The 22613-nt window shown below is 38.8% G+C and overlaps 1 protein-coding gene across 2 annotated transcripts in view; it reads left to right on the forward strand.

The window, feature by feature from the left end:
- TNKS (tankyrase) overlaps positions 1-22613 on the forward strand; it is a 103529-nt gene that overhangs the window by 65602 nt on the left and 15314 nt on the right. For both annotated transcript variants that reach the window (XM_084285994.1, XM_084285995.1), the window contains exons 6-18: positions 3405-3499; positions 5735-5801; positions 6263-6449; positions 8098-8219; positions 9096-9187; positions 9275-9353; positions 12625-12796; positions 13853-13932; positions 14985-15130; positions 15799-15964; positions 18667-18886; positions 19105-19214; positions 21643-21831. In XM_084285994.1, coding sequence (XP_084142120.1) covers positions 3405-3499; positions 5735-5801; positions 6263-6449; positions 8098-8219; positions 9096-9187; positions 9275-9353; positions 12625-12796; positions 13853-13932; positions 14985-15130; positions 15799-15964; positions 18667-18886; positions 19105-19214; positions 21643-21831 — 1725 coding nt within the window. The remainder of the gene's footprint in view (positions 1-3404; positions 3500-5734; positions 5802-6262; positions 6450-8097; positions 8220-9095; positions 9188-9274; positions 9354-12624; positions 12797-13852; positions 13933-14984; positions 15131-15798; positions 15965-18666; positions 18887-19104; positions 19215-21642; positions 21832-22613) is intronic.

Below are 22613 nucleotides of genomic sequence, written 5' to 3' on the forward strand. Positions count from 1 at the left end.
AAAAAAAAAAAAAAAAAAAAAAAAAGCTTTAATATAAGTTGTAGGTACACAGGCTGACTGTGTTTGCTATTTTGCGTACAGGGATCTTATTTGAAATGCACAGTACCTGCACTCAATTACAGATGCCATAAAAATTTCAAATAATGTGAGCATCTTACGTGAGAGTCTTATTTGACTTGATAAAAGTAGATTTGCTCTCTTTTTAATTACAAGACAATGTGATTGGCTTGGTAATTGTGAACATGAGTCTTAGAAGGTAAATGCCCGCTAGGGATTCTTGTTGGGAAGTCTCTTGCCAAGCACTGCAAGGCATGGGAGGAGGGGTTAATTGATAGCTCAATTAAATCTCTTTCCTTAATATTAAATGATTGGGTTGATACACCTTACAGGTGCAGTATACAGTAATACTGGTAGTGATAACTAGTTCCTACTTTTCTAGTGCTCTAGAAAAAGTGCACTGCTTTTAAACAGCAGTCTCTTTATGAACGTCATTCACTTTTGGGATGGGGAGGACGAGTGATCCCCATATGATGCCTAGTTCACGTAGCATGACGTTAGGTTTTAGGTACTCAATTCCCGTGGTTAAATAAGCAAGCTGGTAGCACTGGATTCGTATTTTAAATTACTAAATCTTTATTAAACATAATATATATTAAATGTGATATCAATGAATGTTCTTTCTCAGGAGAAAGGAAAAGTCCTTAAAAATGACTAAGGTAGGTGCATCCTCCTTCCTGAAGCCTATGGAAGTGCAACGTTTTTATGAGCCTGCAAACCAACCTAAAGAGCAACTGTCAAGAGAGGCTTGTGGATTTTGATCTGCTAGACCTGACTACAGCGCTGACTTCAACAGTGTTTCTTAAATTGACTGGAAGAGATTTCAGCCCCACCTCCAGTTAAGAGTGAAGGGAGTGGTAGTTAGCTCTTTGTTGCAGAGGCGGCTGCAGCATGGCACACAGCTTCATAGAAGGCAAGCAAGCCAAACACCAGGAGTTTGGCTGCAGCTAAATCATTCCTGGTGTGCTGGGGGAGACATGGTTTATTGATGAGACTGTGGTGCCTGTGTGATGTTGCTCGGGGAGAAGGAAGTAGCTTGCATTTCGGAAAGGCAGGTGTGTAAGCTGTCAGAAGACTTGGGATGCTTTGCTTTGCTTGCGTTGTTAGTCTTACAGCTACAAGCTAAAAATGTTCTGGCGTTTTTCTCTAAGGAAGTTATTTTGCAAAAGTAGGTCTAATGATCATAGAAATACAAAATGCACGCTTCCAGCTTCAGTCATGTTTTATCTTTAAATTTTAATCACTCAACAAGATACTGGGGCTGACGCATCCTTATTGAGAACATCCTTGTTAATAACGCTCAATACGAGTAACGCAGCATCTTGCAGGTCTGCCAGCGTTGTTTCAGAAGTAGTGTGCAGATAAGACTGGATGCAGCTACTTTAATCCTGGTGAGGTTAAAAGATCCTGCAGTGGTCTGCATCTCGTTCCAAGATTTAGCATTTTCTCTGGTTTCTTTTGGCAATCAGACCTTTCAAGAGACTGACTTCTCAGCAGTCCATTTCAGATTGTTTTCAGATTTTCTGAGTTATTAATTCAGTTGACAAACCAGACTTACTAGCCAAACCAAGGCAATTGTCAAAATAAATAACACCTGAAGTATTTTTCTAATGTCGACAGTGGCGTAACCTTTATCCACGTTTTCATTGGTATTTATGATGTGCAGGAGCCAGCTGTTTTATAACAGGGGCAGATTTGAAAGAACTTAATACCTTTTGGACCATCCCAAATTGTTAATGCAGTAATAGAAGCCTTTCTGGAAGAGAATAATAGATCCTAACAAATACAAATTGACTTAAAGATTTGGCTAGTTTGGCTGGGGGTGGCTTTTTGAACTGTGGAGACACTTTAAAGAGGTGAAGAATGTTAGAGCTGCTTATTTTGATGTCCATTTGTAGCAAGCAGAGGGTGTGGGCAATTCTGAAGGGGGGTCTCATAGAAAATCGCAGACCTGCTTTCTCAAATAAGCTGAGTTACCTGGACATCTTTCTTGGAGACACCCTGTGCAGTCCTTGCTGACAGTGCAGCCCGTGTCATCGCTTTGCACGCAGGACAGCTGGTAGGTGCCCACGTAGGTAGTGTTTCTGGGACAAAGTAGCTCCAGACTATAATAATAAACTGGGTGTTGAGACTCTAGTCATAATTCAGTCTATTCCTAGTAATGGCCTTAATAAATGGGTATTAATTCCTGGAAATCTATTCCATTTATGAATATATAACACGTACTGCTTACAGATGAGACTGTTTGTCTTGATTTTTTTTTTTTTTAACCTTAATAATAGCAAGAATGTGATGTCTCACCTGCAGTACTGTATAATGAGGTCCTAATGCCTGCAGTAAAGCTGTACTTGGCTTGATACTGTGAGGTACATAAGTCTTGCTGTGTGTTCAAGCTTTTTTAGGTACGGGGTTTTACTGGGATAGCAGCGCATGGTTTGTTGTGTGGCGCAGAATAAATAGCAACACGGATCCCTTCAAACTCCTCTGCTTCTCAGCCCTGGGAAGGAGCAAACTATCAGCCAGTCGTGGAAGAAATAAGTTCCTTCAGAGGGAGACAGCACACAAAATTTTCTTCGTTATAAATATATAATTTTCTTCGTTTTTAAAATAACTGAACTTTGAGGGGAAATTTCCTTGTCATTTTTATTACTGTTGCTAATACTAATTAGCTATGGAGAAAGGCGCTATTTATTATTCTTTTGTCACTAGGTCTGCCATTAGGGCATTACTGCTGAGGATGTGTTCTGCAGGAAACTGCAAACTGCATGCAGTTTGTGCTGTGTGTGTGTTATTATAGCATAGCACAGAACACCAACAAGGTACCAACACTTGCGTGGTGCAGAGCTGAAGACAAACATTCCTGCTAGGGCGTAAGGCCATTAGTTTTGTTCTGCAGTCTGATTCTTGTGCGCTTACTGCAACAAGACTTGCATACAGGCAGTTTTGTAACCTGTGAGTATGCAGCCTGAACTGCATAAATTTGTTCGTGAAACTGTTTGAAAAAAGGTATAAATAACTTATAGCATTGAAAAATAATAAAAACCAAACACGTAGGATTAAAGAAAAAAAAAAGAGCAAAGTTGGGCAATCATTTTAAATAACTTCATCTGGTAAATTTGCTATTGTCTTAAGCAATCCATAGATTCTTCCCCATCTCCAGGAAGGGGTTTGGTTTGACAACAGGAGTGTGCATGTGCTTTGTATTTCTTGACTTGGCTAATTGCAAAAGGAAATTGTAACCTATCCTGATCAAATATGTAAGAGAAACAGAGTATGAAATGGTAGGAAGTGAAGTGCAGAAATATATGTGTCTCCCATTCTTCATCTTGTTTTGTTTTTCTTTGCAGTCGACGCCTTTACACCTAGCAGCAGGCTATAACAGAGTACGAATAGTCCAACTGCTGCTTCAGCACGGTGCAGATGTTCATGCAAAGGACAAAGGGTATGTAAAATGAACTGATTTATTATCTGTTTACAGCACTGCTTTTCTGTTAATCAAGATGAGAAATTATTTCTTTGCTTGATGTTGCAGCATAATCTCAAATAGTTGGTTAAGAATGTGACATCTGCTTCAACAATATGAATGTGTTTAATGATAAGTAAACTTTTGTTACAGTCCCAGTAACAGCTTAATCATGACTGCACTTGTTTTAAGTTTTCTTTTACACCTTTAATTTTTTTTCCAATCCTTATTCCTTCTTTCCATGCACAGTCTTCCCTGCGAAGTCATGGAATTCCACCATTATTTTAGGAGAGGGGGTAGGGAGAAGATGCATGAGATTAATGAAAAAAAAATGTGCATTGTAAAATTTCTCTATAATCTTGTTACCTTATTGTACGTGTATGGATGTAATTGCAAGTAACATCAATGATACTCAGAGGCTCACAACTAGAGGCCCTTGGAGACCTGCCTTGATTGACATAGCCAAAAAAAAAACCAAGATATAGTAGAAGCTAAACTATTGAATTTTTTTGCAGCCAGCATGTTAGTTAAGTAGATTACAACAAAAATTGTGCAGCATTCAGAAATCTCGAACTACGTGTTATATGTTGTTAGCTGCACATTTCTGTATTCTAAGGTGAATTCTTACAATGGTCTCATAGGAAAGCTTCTAACCTTGTAGACATCGGGCTCATGGTTAAAGACATGCATATCAGAGTTCATAGAGGTGAGATATAGCCATCAACAGACTTGAGGCATTTCCTAAATCCCTTCCTTTTCTAGTTTTAAAGGAGATTTTAAATTAAGATCTTAGCTTTTTTTTTTTTCCTTTTTTTTTCCCCAAACCAAGTCAGTCATAAGCATACTTAAACTCTTGAAGACTGAAGTACTGATTGTAGCACTGTTGACTGTACATTCACCCTTAGTGGCTTTTTTTGATCAGAATTGTGACATACATCATAACACATTATGTAAGTCACAAAACCACAGCAAAGCTGCATGGAATACAATCCAAAATTGTTAGGCGAGTTATAGGCATTTCACACGTTAAGAAATCTAAGTGTCACTCGGTAGAAAATTCCAGTGTAGGTGTTTTAATGTGGTTGGAATGATCTACTTGGAAAGTATTGCTGTGTGAAAAATAGTTAGGTAGAGCTCAAGCAGGGGAGAGGAATAAAGGGAAAGAAAAGAAAAACTGTACACGTACTTTATATTGAACTTGTAAACAATTCAAACACTCTAAGGTTTGTGTAACAGCCCAGCGAGCTCTCTCGTTCTCCTTTTCAGTGGCATCACATGATTTGGTGGTTTTTCTTTTTTTTTTGGTTGTTGGTTTGGTTTGGTTTTGCTCATTTTTTTGTTTTCAAAATTTATAAGTAAGCAAATTAGTCTAGTACGCACTTTCCCAATGCTCTTTTTGCTAATTTTGCCATTCTGAGGAACATACACAATATTTTTCATAAATGGTGGAAGTTTAATTATTGTTTTCAGTGTATTAAACATTCTGATCTGTTAAGCCGTAACTAGCCTAGCTCATTTGGCTTGAATTAAAATTATTTAGTTCTCTGTAATAATTGTCGCCTTCGCATCTTCATTTCGAGTATGTGGCTCTTTTATTATATATCTTGTGCTTGTAACGTCATCCTTGTCATTTTCTTCACTAGTATCATTTTTGAGTATGACCTCCTGCAGTATAACTATAAAAAATACATAGATCATCTTATAATTTGACTGGAAAAAATGCAGTGAAATCAGGTCATCCCACAGTTTGGAGCAGCAATTTGTCTGCTGTCTACAGATATTTGTACATTTTCATAATATACCCAGGAGTTAGGTTAGTATTATCTGAAGGGTTCTGACTTCCACACAGCATTTTATATAAACAGGAGTGCACATTTAGGCAGAAATAGAGCACTGACTTCCACTAAGCAAATTGAATGTGGAATGGGAGTTTTTTCCCCCTTAGTGGCTTCAAGAAAGATCATTTCAAAGGCAATTAATGCTAATCTTATTGGTAGATTAAACATCTGTGGCCTGCTAGGAAAAAATGCTTTAATGCAACTCACGAATAATGTGTTGTTTGGGAATGCAAGATTTTTCTGGTAGTTTTTGAATCTTAATTTTTAAAGATGTTAATGATTAGGTTTTCTTTTGTTTTCTGTTCACCTCCCAGTAAAGCAAAAATAATCAGCAATGCTGCTTGAATAAATTTGTCACTTGCCTTCTTTCATACAGTGGTCTTGTGCCTCTTCACAATGCATGCTCATATGGACACTACGAGGTTACAGAGCTGCTACTTAAGGTAAGCAGAAGGATGGAAAGTAATTACTGTCAATTCAGATGTGTTAGGTGGACTGTTCATACCAGAATTGAAAAGGAAGACTCTTTTCTTTAGTATCAGATTTCAAACATCCTGTATGTAATTTCAGAAGCCTACGACTTCAGATCGATGTGTTTTTTTCCTATCTAATTTCTTTAGAGAGATAGAAGAGTTTCTTTTTTTTTTTTTTTTTTTTTAATTTATTTCCTCCCCCCCCCGGAAAAATCTGCTGTACTTAAAAAATAGTTTGTATAGAAATTCCCATTTTGTTTAGGATTCATGTTTTTTTAATACGTATAGGTATTTTTATAATTCTTTTTTGTGTGTGCATTCATATGTGAAAGAACAAAACTGGTTTTTATAATGGAATGACGATTCATGTGCTTTGTTGTTGTTGTTGAGGGTGATTTCCTACTAATAAAAGGCTTTTTTTCCTGTTCTAGCATGGTGCCTGTGTTAATGCTATGGACCTCTGGCAATTCACACCGTTGCATGAGGCTGCTTCCAAGAACCGTGTAGAAGTCTGTTCCCTCTTGCTGAGTCATGGTGCGGATCCCACATTAGTCAACTGCCACGGCAAGAGTGCAGTCGACATGGCTCCAACACCTGAACTGAGGGAGAGGCTGACCTGTGAGTGTTTTCAGACTTAAAACAGTTGTTGGTTAATATAAAGGGATGCTTTCCTTTCAAGGCAGCTTCTTCATAAAACACGGATAGATGCAGAGCAGCAGAAGAAATACAGATGTGCTCCTCACTTTAAATAAGTAGATAACTCTAATAGGCCATTCATGATGATGTCTACTTTTTTTCAGATTTAAAATGTGTAAGGCAAGGAGGCGCTGCTGCATCAGTAACTGTGGCTGAATTTTATGCTAAAAGTCTAATCAAGTCACATAGGAGCCTCTACGTGAACAGGCTTATAGGAACCTGTGAACAGTTAGAGTGACTTCTAGGAGACATACAGCTTTGATGTGCAAGCTTGAAGAGATGGAAATTCCAGCACCATTTTTTTGTAGTGTTTGCAGTCCTAATGCTGTTTACAAAAAAAATGCCTCAGCTCCAATTGAAATTTGTCTGCCTTTATTTGCCCTCTTTTGGGGGTTTGTTTTCTCGTTGTTATAAACTGTAAAGATAATTCAATGAGACAAGTACAGAAACAAAACATAATGAAGTTGCAGAAAACATCTTCCCAAAGTATAAATTCTGAACTCGATTATACATCGCTTCAATTGTATGCTTTTGGTTTTGTCTGTTGAATATAGCAGAATCCCCTGGCAGACTAAGAATGTGATCTTGCACTGCTCAAAATCACAGGTTGTTGTTTGGCACTATTCTTTGAAGGTGGTAACACAGAAATGAAAACGTGCAGCAGAAAGCTTTCCTCTAGGACAGAAGAGGAAGGGGTTAATATTTTCCAGCTACTTCTCTACTCTGTTCCAGGCTGGCTTAGGACATTGTGCTTCTGGCTTTAAGCAAGTTAATTTACCATTTTTTAAACTAAAAAGCAAAAATATATTTAAACTTTGTTTTATTTCTGTATTTTTAGTTTCTGGATGGGGGTGGGCTTATCCATCTTGTTTCTCATTCCCAAGTTCAGACCTCATCCTTGATAGCCTATCTCACGTTTGTACATTTTATGGTAAACACTTTTCATCTTTTTCAAGTTGAAAATGCTTTTTAACTAAAATGGAGTAGTTCCTGAAATGATTAAGGTGTGGCACAGAAAATAACAAAATTACCTCTCTGCATTTGCAAAGCTATAACTACTATCAAAATCTTCGGAGCAGACTGGCTTCAAATGCTTAGCTGGCTAACTTTCTTTAACACCAGTAGTTTAACGGTTGTATTGAAACAATACGTTCAGTCTTTACCTTGAATTACTTATAATTGTAGATACAGTAACGTTTTGGAAAACCAACTGTAATGCTTTTATTTTTTTTCTGCAGAAAAAAAGCCTGCAGTAGCTGTGCACTTGCTTGAACACATACATAGATAATTAAGAGGTCACATATACATTTAATATGAAGTGGGTGGGGGATAAGAGGGAGACAAACTAAGAATTTTACTCAGGGAATCACTGCACTGCTTCTTTGGAATACCCTTTTGGTTTCAGGAAACCATGTTCTTTTCATGTTACTATGCATGCCAGGTAAGTCACTATCTGAAGATGTACAGAAATATTCTTATTACCTCTTAATTGGTTATAGGTATCTTTCTCAAGTAACATCTGTAAAGGTAACCTGTTACTGAATATTCAATGCATCTCTTTCCCCAATAGATGAATTCAAAGGACATTCTTTACTGCAAGCAGCAAGAGAGGCAGATCTAGCCAAAGTGAAAAAGACACTTGCTTTGGAGATCATCAATTTTAAGCAGCCACAGTCACATGAGACTGCACTGGTGAGATTACAGAGACAATCCTAGTCTTTTATGATAAATGTGATGGTAGTGCTAGTTGAGTGGGTTTATTTCTACATTATGAAAATGTATTCATCATCTGAGATAGAGGATTTGCCATCAAACACTTTATATATTAAAAATATTTCACCATTACAGAAATAACACCATATAATTTTTAGCACTTTTTTTTTTTTTTTTTTTTTTTCCTAGTAGATCACAGAAACCTTCTGGCCAGAGCAAACCTTCTGGCCAGATGTTTCACTTCTCTTCCGCTTTTTTCCCCCCATTAGTCTATTTTGCTGGGGTTGAAAAGCTCTATATGGAACATACATCTTTCTTGTAGCAGGGGAAAAAAACTATTCCAAGAGCTTTATTGCATATTTGTTACATAATTTGTAACTGGCTGCATAACAGTCTTGCTCTTAGGTTGAGTATTTTCAGTACACACTGAAATGGAAGAAGAAACAATTTTCATAGGCTTGATAAAATAAAGCAATAGAATCTTAATGGAACCCTTTGGTATCCCTCTGAAGAAGGCTACGATGTTTAAAGCCCTTTCCCTTAACCTCCTTTGGGCATTGCATGCTATACTTGTCCTGATATCTTGTTAATGCATTTGGGAATTTACTGCTTTTTTGGTGACAAATAGCAGTAAAATGAAAATTGTTTTTTTTTCTGATGGGAATAATTTAGCATTATTCACTTGCTCATATTTTATTTGGTATGTTAAATGTTCAGGAAGAAATATGATGTGTTTTGTTTGTAAATTCTGTAGTCTGATGTTTAGCAGAATAATTAAGAGATGAAGTCTTTGATCTCAAAGCTCTTTTTCACCTGTGTAGTTGAAATAGTACTTTTTATTTACTTTTTTTGCAGCACTGTGCTGTGGCTGCTGTGCATCCCAAGCGGAAGCAAGTTACAGAATTATTGCTCAGGAAAGGAGCGAATGTTAATGAGAAAAACAAAGAGTAAGTTTCTGAAATTTTCAACTTTTTCCAAAAGACTCAGTCATACTAGGAGCAAAAAACTAATATCTTTTTTTTTTTTTTGTCTAGTTTCATGACACCTTTGCATGTTGCAGCTGAGAAAGCCCATAACGATGTCATGGAAGTTCTGCATAAACATGGAGCAAAGGTAAATATGCTTAAATGCATGTAATTTATGGCAGAAGGCAAGAGGGAATGTTATATTGGTTAAATACAGTTCTAGTTTTTGTGATAGTTGTTGCGTTTTCTTCTTGTATGTCTCATGCTTCCCATGTTAACCATGAAGGGTGTTTATCCTAAATCAGTACAGGATATTCAGGAACCCCATTTAAAAATTAAGTCTTCTCTCCAAGTAACTGAATATGGCTTTAGGTGTTTAGATTACTCATTTTTAATGACTCTTGAAGTGCCATGACAGTATCTTTGAAGGTGGTGTTTTGTTTAAAAAAAAAAAAAAGATTTAAGGTGGCAAACTAATGAAAAAGTGGCTTCCATCCTGTTTTGTTGTATTGCTGGATGGTTGGGTATATCTTATAGCTAGCTCCTTGCCTGAACTTACAGATACATGGGAAAATTAATATGTTCAGAAAGACATTGGGCTTTCTAGTGGTACAGAAAACACGGATTAAAGTCTTCTAAACCAGAATGATTGTTGTAAAAATAAAAAATAAAATTAAAAAAAAAGGACCTGCAATAATGCAAGTTCATTAGTATCTTGGGCAAATGCAGAAATGTCATGGATGCTATTTGGTTTATTGTATTTCTAAAGGATACTGTTGAAACCATTCTACTGCAAAGGAGAACAAGCTGCTCTAAAGTTATGTTTGCATGACAGAAGGTAGAGTCCGTCTTCATGTTGGTAGCAGAAATGGCTTCGTTCTGCTCTGCTAGAAGGATCTAGCTTTATGGATCTTTACGTAATATGATTATTTCTGTGTGTTGGAGTAGCAAGTTTCAAGACCCTGAGTCTGGAAATACTTGCCATCTACCTAGACCTGTGCAACAGAATCAAATGCTTTGAGTAGCCTCACTGTATAATTGTGAACGTGCTGCTCAGGGACGTAGTTCAGTGGTAGACTTGGTAGTATTAATTTGGTGGTTGGACCTGATGGTCTTAAGGGTCTCTTCCAATGTAAATTATTCCATGATTTCCTTACAAGATTTCAAACTTGCTGAGGGTGCATTCAATCCCACTGTCTGTGTCATTGACAAAAGTATTAAACAGCACTGGTTCTATTCAGTTTGGAAGGAGAGTTTGATCTCTATTTGTATTTCTTTCAGGAATTAGATTTATATTGGCATCTTCTCATTGTCAGGTTGCCTTAAATATGCAAAGTGATTTTCATTTGGAAATAAATCCTGCTGCATTCGGCCTTAGTGCAATACATTCTTGGGTTCATTTTAGACAAGTGCTGCATGATTGGTGAGAGCAGATCTGCTTCAAAGTGGAGGTGCTACCATTGAAATTGCCCTGCAAAGTCTAATTCTCTTTCCTGAGGGAAAGAACAGCTTCGTTTGGTGTCCGCCTTCCTCTTGGTCAGCTGCAGCCCTCTTTGTCCCAGAAGTGAACAGGCATGTCTTCAAATGGCTGCAGTTTTTCTGCCCCAAGAGTTGATTGTTGGCAAAGATAATTATTTGGAGGTGAAAGGAGACCTGCGTAAGACAATATTAACAGTTTCCCAGGTCACAGTTGGTACGGTGTGGGTGTCTTGCTGCTGTTCTTCAACAGTTTGTTCAGCATGGGAATTTTTAATGCAGGAATACAGCATCACATAAAATTTTAATTATGTTTCTCTTTCTTGGTCTATGCTATGATCTACTTCCACAATTCACAATTCTCATTTCATCCTGCCCTGCATTTCTCTAGACTGCTGCTCTTCTCCGTGCCCTTACCAGTAATGAAAGGTATCTGGTGTCCTAAAACAGATGAGTGTCATCATCTGAACAAAATGTGAATTTGGGACATTCAGCATCCATTTAATACTTATGAAAGCAAAGAGTTGTTACTTAAAACAAAACTTCTAGGGGAATCCCATGAGAGTGTCATGAGCTGAGCGCAGGCAGAAGAAAGCAGAACTGTTCTCCTAATCAATCTCACTGTCAGAGGGGTTTGTGATCCACGAAATTCCTACCTCACCAGCCTGTAGAATTGTTCAGAGGTATAAAAGATTTTCAGACAATATCAAATCACAGTCCACTTTATTTATGTGGTAGCTCTTTGTTATTTCCTATGGCTTGATATTGCTGTATTGCAGGTATTTATATATTGTCAACCCTCTCAGGTAATAGATACTGGCTATGTAGTTACCTCCCTCCAGATTTAATTTAATGGAAATACAGTCTTAGCCAGAATGTTTTTTCACTGGTTTTCATGGAATGTAGTAGAATTTGCAGGCTGCATTTTAGGTGAGAAAACCTAGAAAAACCTTTGACTGCTGCCATCACAAAGATTTTGAGAAGGTAAAAGGTAAAAACATTGTTTTTTACAGTAACAGAGTCTATTATGCATGCAGTTCACAGCCTGCAGTCTGTAGGCTTGGAAACAGATAACAGGTTCTCAGTTACTGCAGAGAATACAGAGTAGTTCTATATTTCATAGCCATTAAAAAAAAAAAAAAAAGGAAAAAAAAGCTGCTGGACATCTGCATTTAAGTTTGTCATGAATGGTTGCTAGGTACAAAGTATCTTCTTGAAAGGTTTTCTATATTTTTTCCCCTTTTTCTTAAAATTATTATTCTCTTCCTTTCTCTGATACTGAGCCCATGGCAATGCTGCCAGTTATTTAGATTCTCTGTTAGATCTTGATAGATAGGTTTCCATTATTATTACTCCATTTTGCCTGCTTATATACTCCTATCTTGGATAGATTTCTATCCACTTTAACTTAATATTTCTGTAAAATTACAAACCATTGACTGTGTATACATCTTCTTTCACCACCCCTCTCCCCCACACCCTTAGAATTCTTAATCTGACATCTTTGTTTTAATTCTTGGTAGTGAGTGTTAATTCCTCTTCTGAGGATGACAGAGGATAATATCTTTAAAGGTAGAAGATCTCTGAATTGTTTACTTAATTATTTACCTCTTTCTCTTCTTCTCTGAGAGTTGTTTTTGCACAAGGTTAATCTTTGTCAAATTTGTCAAGAGCTTGATCGCTATTTCAGGTATGGTTTTGGGTATCCTGTGTTTTGTAATAGCTGTGCAAACAAATAACCTGTTTTTTTTTAAGACAAGAAAGCATCTGCAGAAAATTGTTTTTGCATTGGAGTGTTTGTATATTTTGTCATTTGGTTGCATTTAGTTGCAGCACAGATAAACTTGTATGCCAAGAAATTCCTGTTACTGTTCTTATTAAGGGCATGGACAGGTGCAGGCTTTTAATTCTAATAATGTTTGATATTGCTGCTGATTTTTCAGATGAATGCACTGGACACACTTGGTCAAACAGCATTGCACAGGGCTGCTTTAGCAGGTCACTTGCAAACCTGCCGGCTCCTGCTGAATTATGGCTCTGATCCCTCCATCATCTCTTTACAAGGCTTCACAGCAGCACAGATGGGAAATGAAGCAGTGCAACAGATACTAAGCGGTAGGTAAAAATTAAGGCTTGGGTATTTGAACTTCAGCTTCTCCCTTTCTTTTAAAGCTGTGGATCTTATTTCTTTTTCAACGCAAGAGACTTAATATAGTTTGTTCATCCCTCCCTTCTGCCATTATGGGCACACATCTACGTTGCTCTGTGTGATGCTTTTTTAGGAAACAAACTCACAGCTGCTCAATTCAGAGATTTTGTGCAAAATGGAGATAAAATATCTTGTAGATTTATATCATGCTGCTCTAGGGGAATATTAAAGGAAGTCAGGCCTTTTTTTTTTTTTTTTTAATAACAAGTTCCAAGAAAACTAAAATATTGACAAACATGAGAATCCTTTTTCCTCTCATCAGCTACCCTTTGGGTACTCCATACTTTAGCAGTCAAAAGCAGACTGTTATTTGTGTTCTACAGAGTGGCAACAGAGTCCTGTGAGATAAAGGCACTTGCATCAGATATAAAAACAACCTAAGTATTTATGCGCTCAGTATTTAGAGGGTATGATGCTTATGGTTCTCTTATAAAAGATCCCAGGGTTAACAGTTTGGGGATTTTTTCTAGCAGCGTAACCACTTCCTAAAGAGAATTTCAGGTCGTTGGTTTCAGGCCCCTCAGCAGCTTCATAGCAAGTACAGAGTGCAAAGGTATTAATTCAGGTGCTGAAATTAGTATGTTTAATTCTGGGTGTGCAGTGGGGCCTCTTGCAGTTTGCTGAAGTAGATGAGAAGCTGCTTTTGAACTTCATCAAAACTTTGAATCTGTCCAAGTGAACACACAGGTTTTTTGAATGCATAAATGTCATTCTTACCATATGTGGGATTAGCAACACATTGAAATTCCATACGGCAGAATGATGTCAGCTCTAGAGCCTAAATCTGACTGGTTTACACTGAAACTAAGGCTCCTTATTCAGCTATTTAGGCAATATGAACTTGAACTTCACTACTCCTATGGTATTTTTACAAATGCCAGCAGACGTCTTCCTAGTTTGGAACAAATTGACCACAAGTTAATATAACTTAATAACCCTAAAACATCTTTTTCTGTATGTAGAAAGTACACCTGTGCGTACTTCTGATGTGGATTATCGGTTGTTAGAAGCATCCAAAGCTGGAGATTTGGAAACTGTGAAGGTAGGTTTGAGCAACTCCTATTAATTTTTCATTTTATTGTTGTGCAAGGCTCATTAAAGCCTCTGCAACAAGGGTTGTGGATGTAATGCCCAGTGGATGATAAATCATAAAAAATGTGAAGGAAGATCTCTTAATATTTTTTTCTGATAAGCTGGGCATTGAGATGTGCTGAGGTGTTTCTCTGACTTGTGAATTCTCTGAGAATTATCACTCATACAGCCATAATTCCTTCATAAGGACCCTGTGAGCCTGAGAATCACGGTTTAGTAGAAACAAGCCTTAGGTGTATGATTCAATCAGGAGGCAAGCAAACAAGTTAGCAGGTAACAGACTTAATGTTTTAAGCCATCCTTATCAGAAGAAAATTAACAGTCATGCTATGGGACGCCAGCGTCACAGGAAGGTTTGATCTTATCTTTCATACTTGATCAGTGGGCAAAACAGCCTGCAGATAGACCATTCTGCACACCGTCTCACCTTGAACTTCAACACATCAATATTAATACACATTAATATCCAAACAGCACCTGTTTTGTGCACCAGCAGCTCTTTTGACTGCCAAATTCAATATTTCTAGTTTTATGAAGACAGCATGAGATGGAAATGGTCACTTGTCTGGAGAAACTTACATGGGCTTACATGGCTTGTCTGGAGAAACCTACCTGGCGCTTGATAATTCATTTTTACCCTTTTAATATGTTATGAATGTCTTCATACTGCTTCCATCGTTTAAGACCTATTTGTTAGAAAAGTACTTTCAGCCATACATTTAGAGAAGCTCTATTTTTGATTCTGTTCATATGGAAAGAAATTTCCCAAAACTTAACTTCTAAAAAATGGTATATGCAAATAAATGGACCAAATTTTCTGTTAGGGTATTTGATAGGGGCTAGTTCTTTTTGTGTATTTTCTAGTTACTTTGTGTTTTTTTTGTGTGTGTGTGTGTGTGTTTTGTTTTTTTTTTGTTTGTTTGTTTGTTTTTGTTTTTTTGGTTTTGTTTTGTTTCATTTTTAGTTCAGTAGTAGATGTTGGTTTCTTCTTTTGTCTTCCAGCAACTTTGCAGCCCTCAGAATGTGAATTGTAGAGATTTGGAAGGCCGTCATTCGACACCACTGCACTTTGCTGCAGGATATAACCGTGTATCAGTGGTGGAGTATCTGTTGCACCATGGGGCAGATGTGCATGCCAAAGATAAAGGGTACATTTTCATTCCATTATGTGCTCCAGTGTTTTCTGTTAGTGTGAGATTCCTACCCGCTCTGTTCATTTGGGTTCAGATTTCAGCAACCATCATATTTTTTTCTCTTGAGAAGTTTTCCTTTTTTCTTCTTATTCTTCATAGTTCCTGATGTTCGTTATAGGGAGACCGTGGACTGTTAAAGTTCCATTTAACTTTCTGGCAAAGCCACAGTCAAGCACGTATGTGGCCAATGTAATCCTTGATCCTTCTCTTCCCCCTTTTGTCCATTTCAGAGACTTCTGCTGTGCTTAAAAGCAGCTTCTGAGTTATTTCAGGCAATAAATTAGTTTTGAATTGCCTGAGATAAAATACCAGTGTTGTTTCTCTAATTCTGTTAGTTAGCTTTTATTATTAACTGCTTATTTTTGCATTGAAGTTGCTTGTAACGCTAGCAACATCGGTGCTTGTTAAGCATTTAGAAGTCTCCTGTATGGGATGTGAAGAAGGATGATTATGTTCATTTCATTGATATTTTAATAACAAGGAAATAAAGCCATGAAAATTGGAGACTGAAAGATGCAGATTACTGTCCAGTGGGAGTGGGTATTTTATCTATTGGAATTCTGTATGATTGCATGTTGCATTTTATTGTCTGTAGCTCTTAAAAAAACTTTCTCTTTGATTAGTGGCTTAGTACCCCTGCATAATGCCTGTTCTTATGGACACTACGAAGTGGCTGAACTCTTAGTGAGGCATGGTGCTTCTGTCAATGTAGCAGACCTGTGGAAATTCACTCCTCTACATGAAGCAGCTGCAAAAGGAAAATATGAAATCTGCAAACTGCTATTAAAAGTATGTTATCCAGAGTTCTCAAGTATGTCTTCAAATGTGTGTGTATTTTGGTTTTTGCTGGAGATCAGAATCAAAGTTAATTGCTTCCAGTGAGTTCCTTATGGTTCTTTCAGTATTTTCTTTGTACAGTTGTCAGATAGTTTGTGCAACGTCTGTTCACTTACAAAGAATCATCAGCATGGTTACTTTTTCTAGTAGATTTGTTAACTTGCTCTGGCATGGCTAGCTGCTACTATTAACAAAGTGTGACGAGACTCTCAAACTGGAAAAAATTAATTTGTTTAAAAAAAAATACACAAACCCTTACCCTATTCATCCCTTTCTGGGACAGTTTGTGCAGTTAAGTGAAATTTTGTAAATAGTTATGCAAGAGTGTGTTACGTAGCAATAAATGAAGGTGGGTTTTACATGGTCCTTGACATATAAAAGATTTTAAATTGTTAATGTATAATCTCTCAAGCTTCTGGAGGAAATGAAGATTAATGTACTGTGGATTTGTTGTAATCAGCAGAAGCTGTAAAACACATGAGATAATGCCAACATGTTTCCATGAACTTGAGAAATTTTTTAACGTACGGTCATAACCTATCTTGGGATGGTAAAAGAGCGTTCTAGAGTGGGTTTTCTTACCAATGCTCTTGCCTGTTTTAGCCCTGTGACTTCCTCTCAGAAGTTCAGCATTTAAAATATGAATAATATGGGTAGTCATAAAAGGTTCTTCCCCTTGCACTGCATTTTCTTTTACTGCTGCAAAGCCCCACTGTTTCTCACCTATCTCATCAATTATTTCATTTGATTACCCAAAAAACATTTGGAGGGATAGCACATCAGCATGAAACACATCTGCAGTGGAAACCAGACGGTATTCAGAAATACCTGTGGAGCAGGAACAGTGATGGCCCTGGTAGTACCACCTGAACACCAAAGTCAGCTCAAGCTATAGGAGCATTCATAACCTGCCAAGCATAGTGTTGCTTCATAGGCACTGGAGGTCTCTGGAGCTTTCTTACTATTTCATTGGGAACATGGCCATCTTTTGTGTTCAACTTGAAGGGTCTTGAATGAACGTACCACAGGAAATACAGAAATGATTAAATCTTTCTTTTAGAAATCACTCTTGCACGAGAACTAATGTGCCCTTAAGATGACACCGTTTTGTAAAGGCCCTGGGTGTTCATGGATACATGCTTACACTGCAGTTTACTCAGGGCTCCTACTGCTGTGTGTCTCAGGCCAGCTGGCGGTGCTGGCAGTTCTGCTGAGCTGTGGATGTTCAGGCCGACTTCTCCTGACTTGTGCTCTTTCTGTCCTGTTCTGCTTAAAAAATGAAACAGTAACATACAGACATTTCTGGAGAGACTTCCTTTTCAACACCTTGCTTTAAAATGATGCCTTTGTTTGCATCCTTGTCTTTGAAGGAGTCTGAGAAGATATTACCTCTTCACTTAGGTATTTTTTCTGGGAAGTATCTGAATACTTTCATTCTTTATATATTTAAAATTAAGGGATCTAAGTTTGAATTTGGGAGAAGTTATAGCAATTTTTTAAAGGCTTTGTGCAAAAAAAAAAAAGTTCATTTGCCAAAAGCACTAGAAATGTGGAGTTGTGCATAATCAGTACTGTCTCTTTCTGTCCCTTGCTGCTTACCCTTTTCACCCTGAACGTTGCTGTAATCCTTGTAAGTACAAGGCAGTTAATTCCTTCTGCTCTCCCCATCCACAGTCATTCTCTGTGGGCCGTATTAGCACGTCTTTGCCAGCATCACCAGTGAGAAATGACAGGGTAGACTTGCTGGTGGGGGTTAGACCATGGTGCTTGATTACTCTGAAGGAGCCAGCCAGAGACCTACAACACCAGCAGCTGCCTGTGCCTTAGCTGTATTTGTTTTTCCCACTGCTGCTGGCAGTGAAAGAGAAGAGAGCTGTCCTCCCACAAAATTGCACGTAGACATGACTCACACCATATGCTGTAGATGTTTGTTCCCCTCCTTACCCCATGTCCCAATACTGTGTGACTATCAGTGACTGGTCTGCATGTTTTACTAGCACAGGTATGCTGCAACAGTCTTCCAAATCCACTTTCTCTACTGCTTTGCAGGACCTGTAAACTGCTTAAGACCTTGCTGTTACATAACAGAAAGTGTAGAAATGAGTATTTTTCTATTTACTAACTCAAACAAGTGCCTTTCGATAGCAGCGTGGTGTTTAGTGACATGGCCTGACTTCACAAGCTGAGGATGGCCCACTGAGGAAACAGGTGTGCAAACCAGTTTGAAGGAGTAGGGTAGGGCTGATACCAACAGGCAAAATACCAGCAGGTATTACCAGCAGGGCGAATACCAACAGGTATTTGCAATGTGAAGCTTTTCTGTAGCATCTTCCATGGCATTGGGATATGACTATATGCAGGGTGTGTTCCTGAAGCTGCTTCAGTTGCAAGAAGGACATTGGCAGCTCTCACAGAGCACTCCCGTTCCTGCCTATGGACCCAAGATTCATGCAGGTGTGCTGCAGACCAACACATTAGGCTTTAGCTCCTGAATTTATTGTATACAACTGTATACATCCGAACATAAGCAGTTGGTACTTCATGACGGCAGATTGGCAAAATCCCTCACTTCCTATCCGGTGCCACAAAATAATGATACGCTTACATGTCCTGCTCGTGGCTGTGACAGTAGTATTCCACTTTGCTCTTTGCAGCATGGAGCTGATCCAACCAAAAAGAATCGAGATGGGAACACTCCTCTAGATTTGGTGAAAGAAGGAGACACAGATATCCAGGACTTACTGCGAGGAGATGCTGCTTTGCTCGACGCTGCCAAGAAAGGGTGCCTGGCACGAGTGCAGAAGCTGTGTACTCAGGAAAATATCAATTGCAGAGACACCCAGGGAAGAAATTCAACTCCGCTACATCTTGCAGGTGGGTGACTTACCAGCTTTGACAGCATCAGAGAATGAGTAAGATTGGAAGGGACCTCTGGAAGTGATCTGCTCAACCCCCCCTGTTTAATCAGGAACACCTACAGCAGGTTGTCCAGGAGCATGTCCAGGTGGCTTTTGAAGATCTCCAAGGAGGGAGATTTTAGTTTGGTTTAGCTCTCCTAATACCCAGTTTCTTTTCTTGTGTCCTTTCTACAGCTGGTTACAACAATTTGGAAGTAGCTGAATACCTTCTTGAGCACGGTGCTGACGTTAATGCCCAGGACAAAGGAGGATTAATACCCCTACATAATGCAGCATCCTATGGGGTAGGTACAGGTACTCTTGCTTGTGAGCAGACTACCAGAGAACTCATACAAAAAACCCACAACATTCAAAGCAGGTTATTTTGCAGTTGTTTTGCTGTGAACAAATTCAGCCTCTGACGGCATCGAATACTTGTTGGGCTAAGCTGCTATGGCAAATCCTGTTTGCAATCCTATAGATCGAACTAAACAGTACAGATTCAGGTTTAGCAGTTTGGAAAGATCACTAGAAGGTAACCTGTATGCAAGCAAGCGGATGTAAAGCATTCAGAAGCGTTAAATTTGGGGTGACTGCTGAAACAGGCAAGATCTCAAGTTGGTGCTGAAAGACTTGTATGAAAGGAAGAGAGGATCATATCCAGGTGACGGCAGCACAGTGAAAGTCTGTTACAGCTGGGCTCTGGCAGGGAGCTGCTGCCAAGCAGGACAGGCTAGGAAGCTGCTTGGAAGCTGCTGTGTAGCACAACCCAAGGGTGCTATCAATCTATGGTAGAAGGAGGGTCAGCTTCCAAAATAGGCAATGTTAACGCTACCAAGTTTGCAGTATTAGTGTTGCCCTGGGACATATCTGCTACAGTGGGGCTGCAATAGGTGATTTAAACCATTCTGGATGAGGCAGGCCCCCTTTTCTCCATCTGTGCATGTACCACTTGCACAGGTGCCTGATAGATTGCTTGTAAACATATGTTAATTGTGGTGAGGTGAGAAAGAAACATATTGTGAGCAGTTGTACAGAGATGGTGCATGAGAAGATCCCGGGAGCATGCTTACGGTTAGAGAGAGGACACGAAGCTCAAAAACCAGTGGTTTTGATGGTCTGATGATATGCTTTGTCCATTTCTTCATGACTGTGGCACAAGAAGAGCAAAATGCTGTAGAGGTGATGTTAATGGCTCCACAATTCACTTTCTCTGGAGAGCCACATGGAAAAAAGAAAAAGAAGTGCAGTGTTCACCTTGTTTCTAAGCAGATAATGTATCAATAAAATACAGCCTGCATCATTTGCATTGATTCTCTATGTCAGTCTGGGCTTCCAGTGTCCTAAAAACCAAAAAGTTCCAAATACTGGTTTAGAAATGCCACACAGAATGCTTTTATACTTCTGGGTCCTAAAACCAAGCAATATCAGCATCTACCCTAAGTACTAAATGCCCAGGACATTGCTTAGATGTAGAGATACATTCTGATGCGAAGATGGTGCTCTTTTAGGGCACAGCAAACCAAAGCACATGTCCTAAGTGAAGGCAAAATGTTCCTTACTGGCACATGGCAATATTAGATTGATTCAAGCTGACAATCATACAAAAAAACATAATGCCCATCTCATTTGGTTGCCTTGCTTTTTGTAGGAAAAGCGAATGAGGCTGTTTTGATGCTCTTCTGTGTGATTTTCCTGTGGTGCCCCACACTTCTGAGCTGTCATCAGCCCATTCAGATCTCTTTCATGGAAGGTAGAGAGGAGAAGAGTGCTGGTTTCAGACGTTCGTTGCTGGCAGGTTTCACAGGCTAAACCTTTTCCTCATCAAGTATTTTCTCTTCAGTTCTCGCACCTGGTGCTTCATTCAGCACGTCCTTCAATAGGGTTTCATGTCATGTGGCAGAGAAGACACAGGAACGGCGATTGCTTTAAAAGTCTGGAAGACAGGAAAAATAACGTCAGCAGTCTTTTCAAACCAGTTATTCAGAGAGCAAGCTTTTTCCTGGAGCTGCTGAGAGCCACTTAATTGCTGTTGAGAGGGAGAATGAAATCCATTGGCAAAAGGATTTGTGCTTCTGCATACAAGTTGCATGTTTCATGCTTCTACCCACTCACTCTGACTACCTGCTTTTTTTTTTTTTTTCTAAGCTATATTCCACAAGTAATTTTAGTGGTCAAAGAGAGAAAAACAATATTCTTCATTTTTCTGTTTACTTATTCCAACACAGGAAACTTCAGAGATGGATATTGAAGGAAGCGTGAGGTTGTAAGATCATTACTTTTATAGCCCCTGTAAAACAGCTGTCCCCTTACAACATACTGAGTTTTATCAATTACATTTCTCTCACAAAATATGATTTGAGAAATGACAAGTTTGTGTTGCCTTGGATGGGTTCAAGGTCCTGCAAGAAAGACAGTTCAATAAAGCTCTGCATGCAAACATCTAAGTGGTGGCTCAGCAGTATCCCACATTGGTGTTTAGAGCTTCTAGAGTTGTATCACAAATGTTGCAGCACCATAAATTTGTGTTTCCAGTTCGAATCTCTAGAAACGTTTTGAAAGCTAAGTCTATAGTTGTTATGCTGGGTGATGTATTAGGTCTGATCCTGCAGCTGGCACGTCCTGCTTAGCATGTACTTTGGGTGATTCAGCACAAATGTAATTCTGTGCCTCTGCTTGATCCCGTATGTTTTATCAGTGTCGTGTTGATTAAGGTGCTCTTGTGTTTTCTAGCATGTGGATATTGCAGCGTTGTTGATCAAATACAATACGTGTGTAAATGCAACAGATAAGTGGGCGTTCACACCACTGCATGAAGCAGCCCAAAAAGGAAGGACGCAGCTCTGTGCTCTGCTGTTAGCTCATGGAGCAGATCCAACCATGAAGAACCAAGAGGGTCAGACACCACTCGACCTGGCTACAGTAAGTTCTCCTTGGAGTGCTGGCTGCAGGCTACTCTGGCTGATTTGCTCTGCAGATTAAATGGATTTCTGTGCCTCCATGGCATCAGTGCTCCTCAGTTTTCACTGTGTTGAGGTAGAAGGGAATGAACATTTCCAAGATGTGTGTGTCTGTGATTTCTTTTACCCACGGGTCCAGTCTGTTTTCTTTAGCTGAGCCTTTAACATGGTTTGAGACTTAAGGTTCACTCCTGGGATCTCTTTTCTCGTTGCTGGAAGTAAAGCTATCTGAAATGTCCCCAGTGATAGTCAGTCTGTGTACTGTTTGTAATAATTTCTTTGAACCCAGAAGGAAAATGAGATGAGGCAGAATGGGGTCATTTAGAGGATGATTATGTTCAGTGCCTGCATATTACCTCCGTTCTTTTTTTTAAAGAACTCCAAAACAACATCCTAAGATTTGTGGGTGGCTGTCAAACCTTTCCTAAAACTGGCACCCAAAATTTTCTTGTTAGTGGTGGCAGTGGCAGCTGGTTAGAAAGCCTAGTAAGGTTGTGTGAATTTGTATGTCCCAGCATAAACATTATTAATGGAATCGATGCTGCAACCAAATTGGATGCTGTGGCCAGTTCACGTGCAAGAATCTTTTAAAGGATGTTGATTCATTTAGGTGGAGTTCAAGGTAAATCCTCCAGAATAATCTGAGCTCTGGGAAATTTGCTTTGTGATGAGAGATACAGGAAACCTATTTGATTTCTCTGTGGGAAAGTGAAGGTATTCTTAATCATGTGCTGTGAGGACCTG

This window comes from Netta rufina, assembly GCF_964035555.1.
Source record: "Netta rufina genome assembly, chromosome: 4".
In the NCBI taxonomy this organism is placed as follows: Eukaryota; Metazoa; Chordata; class Aves; order Anseriformes; family Anatidae; genus Netta; species Netta rufina.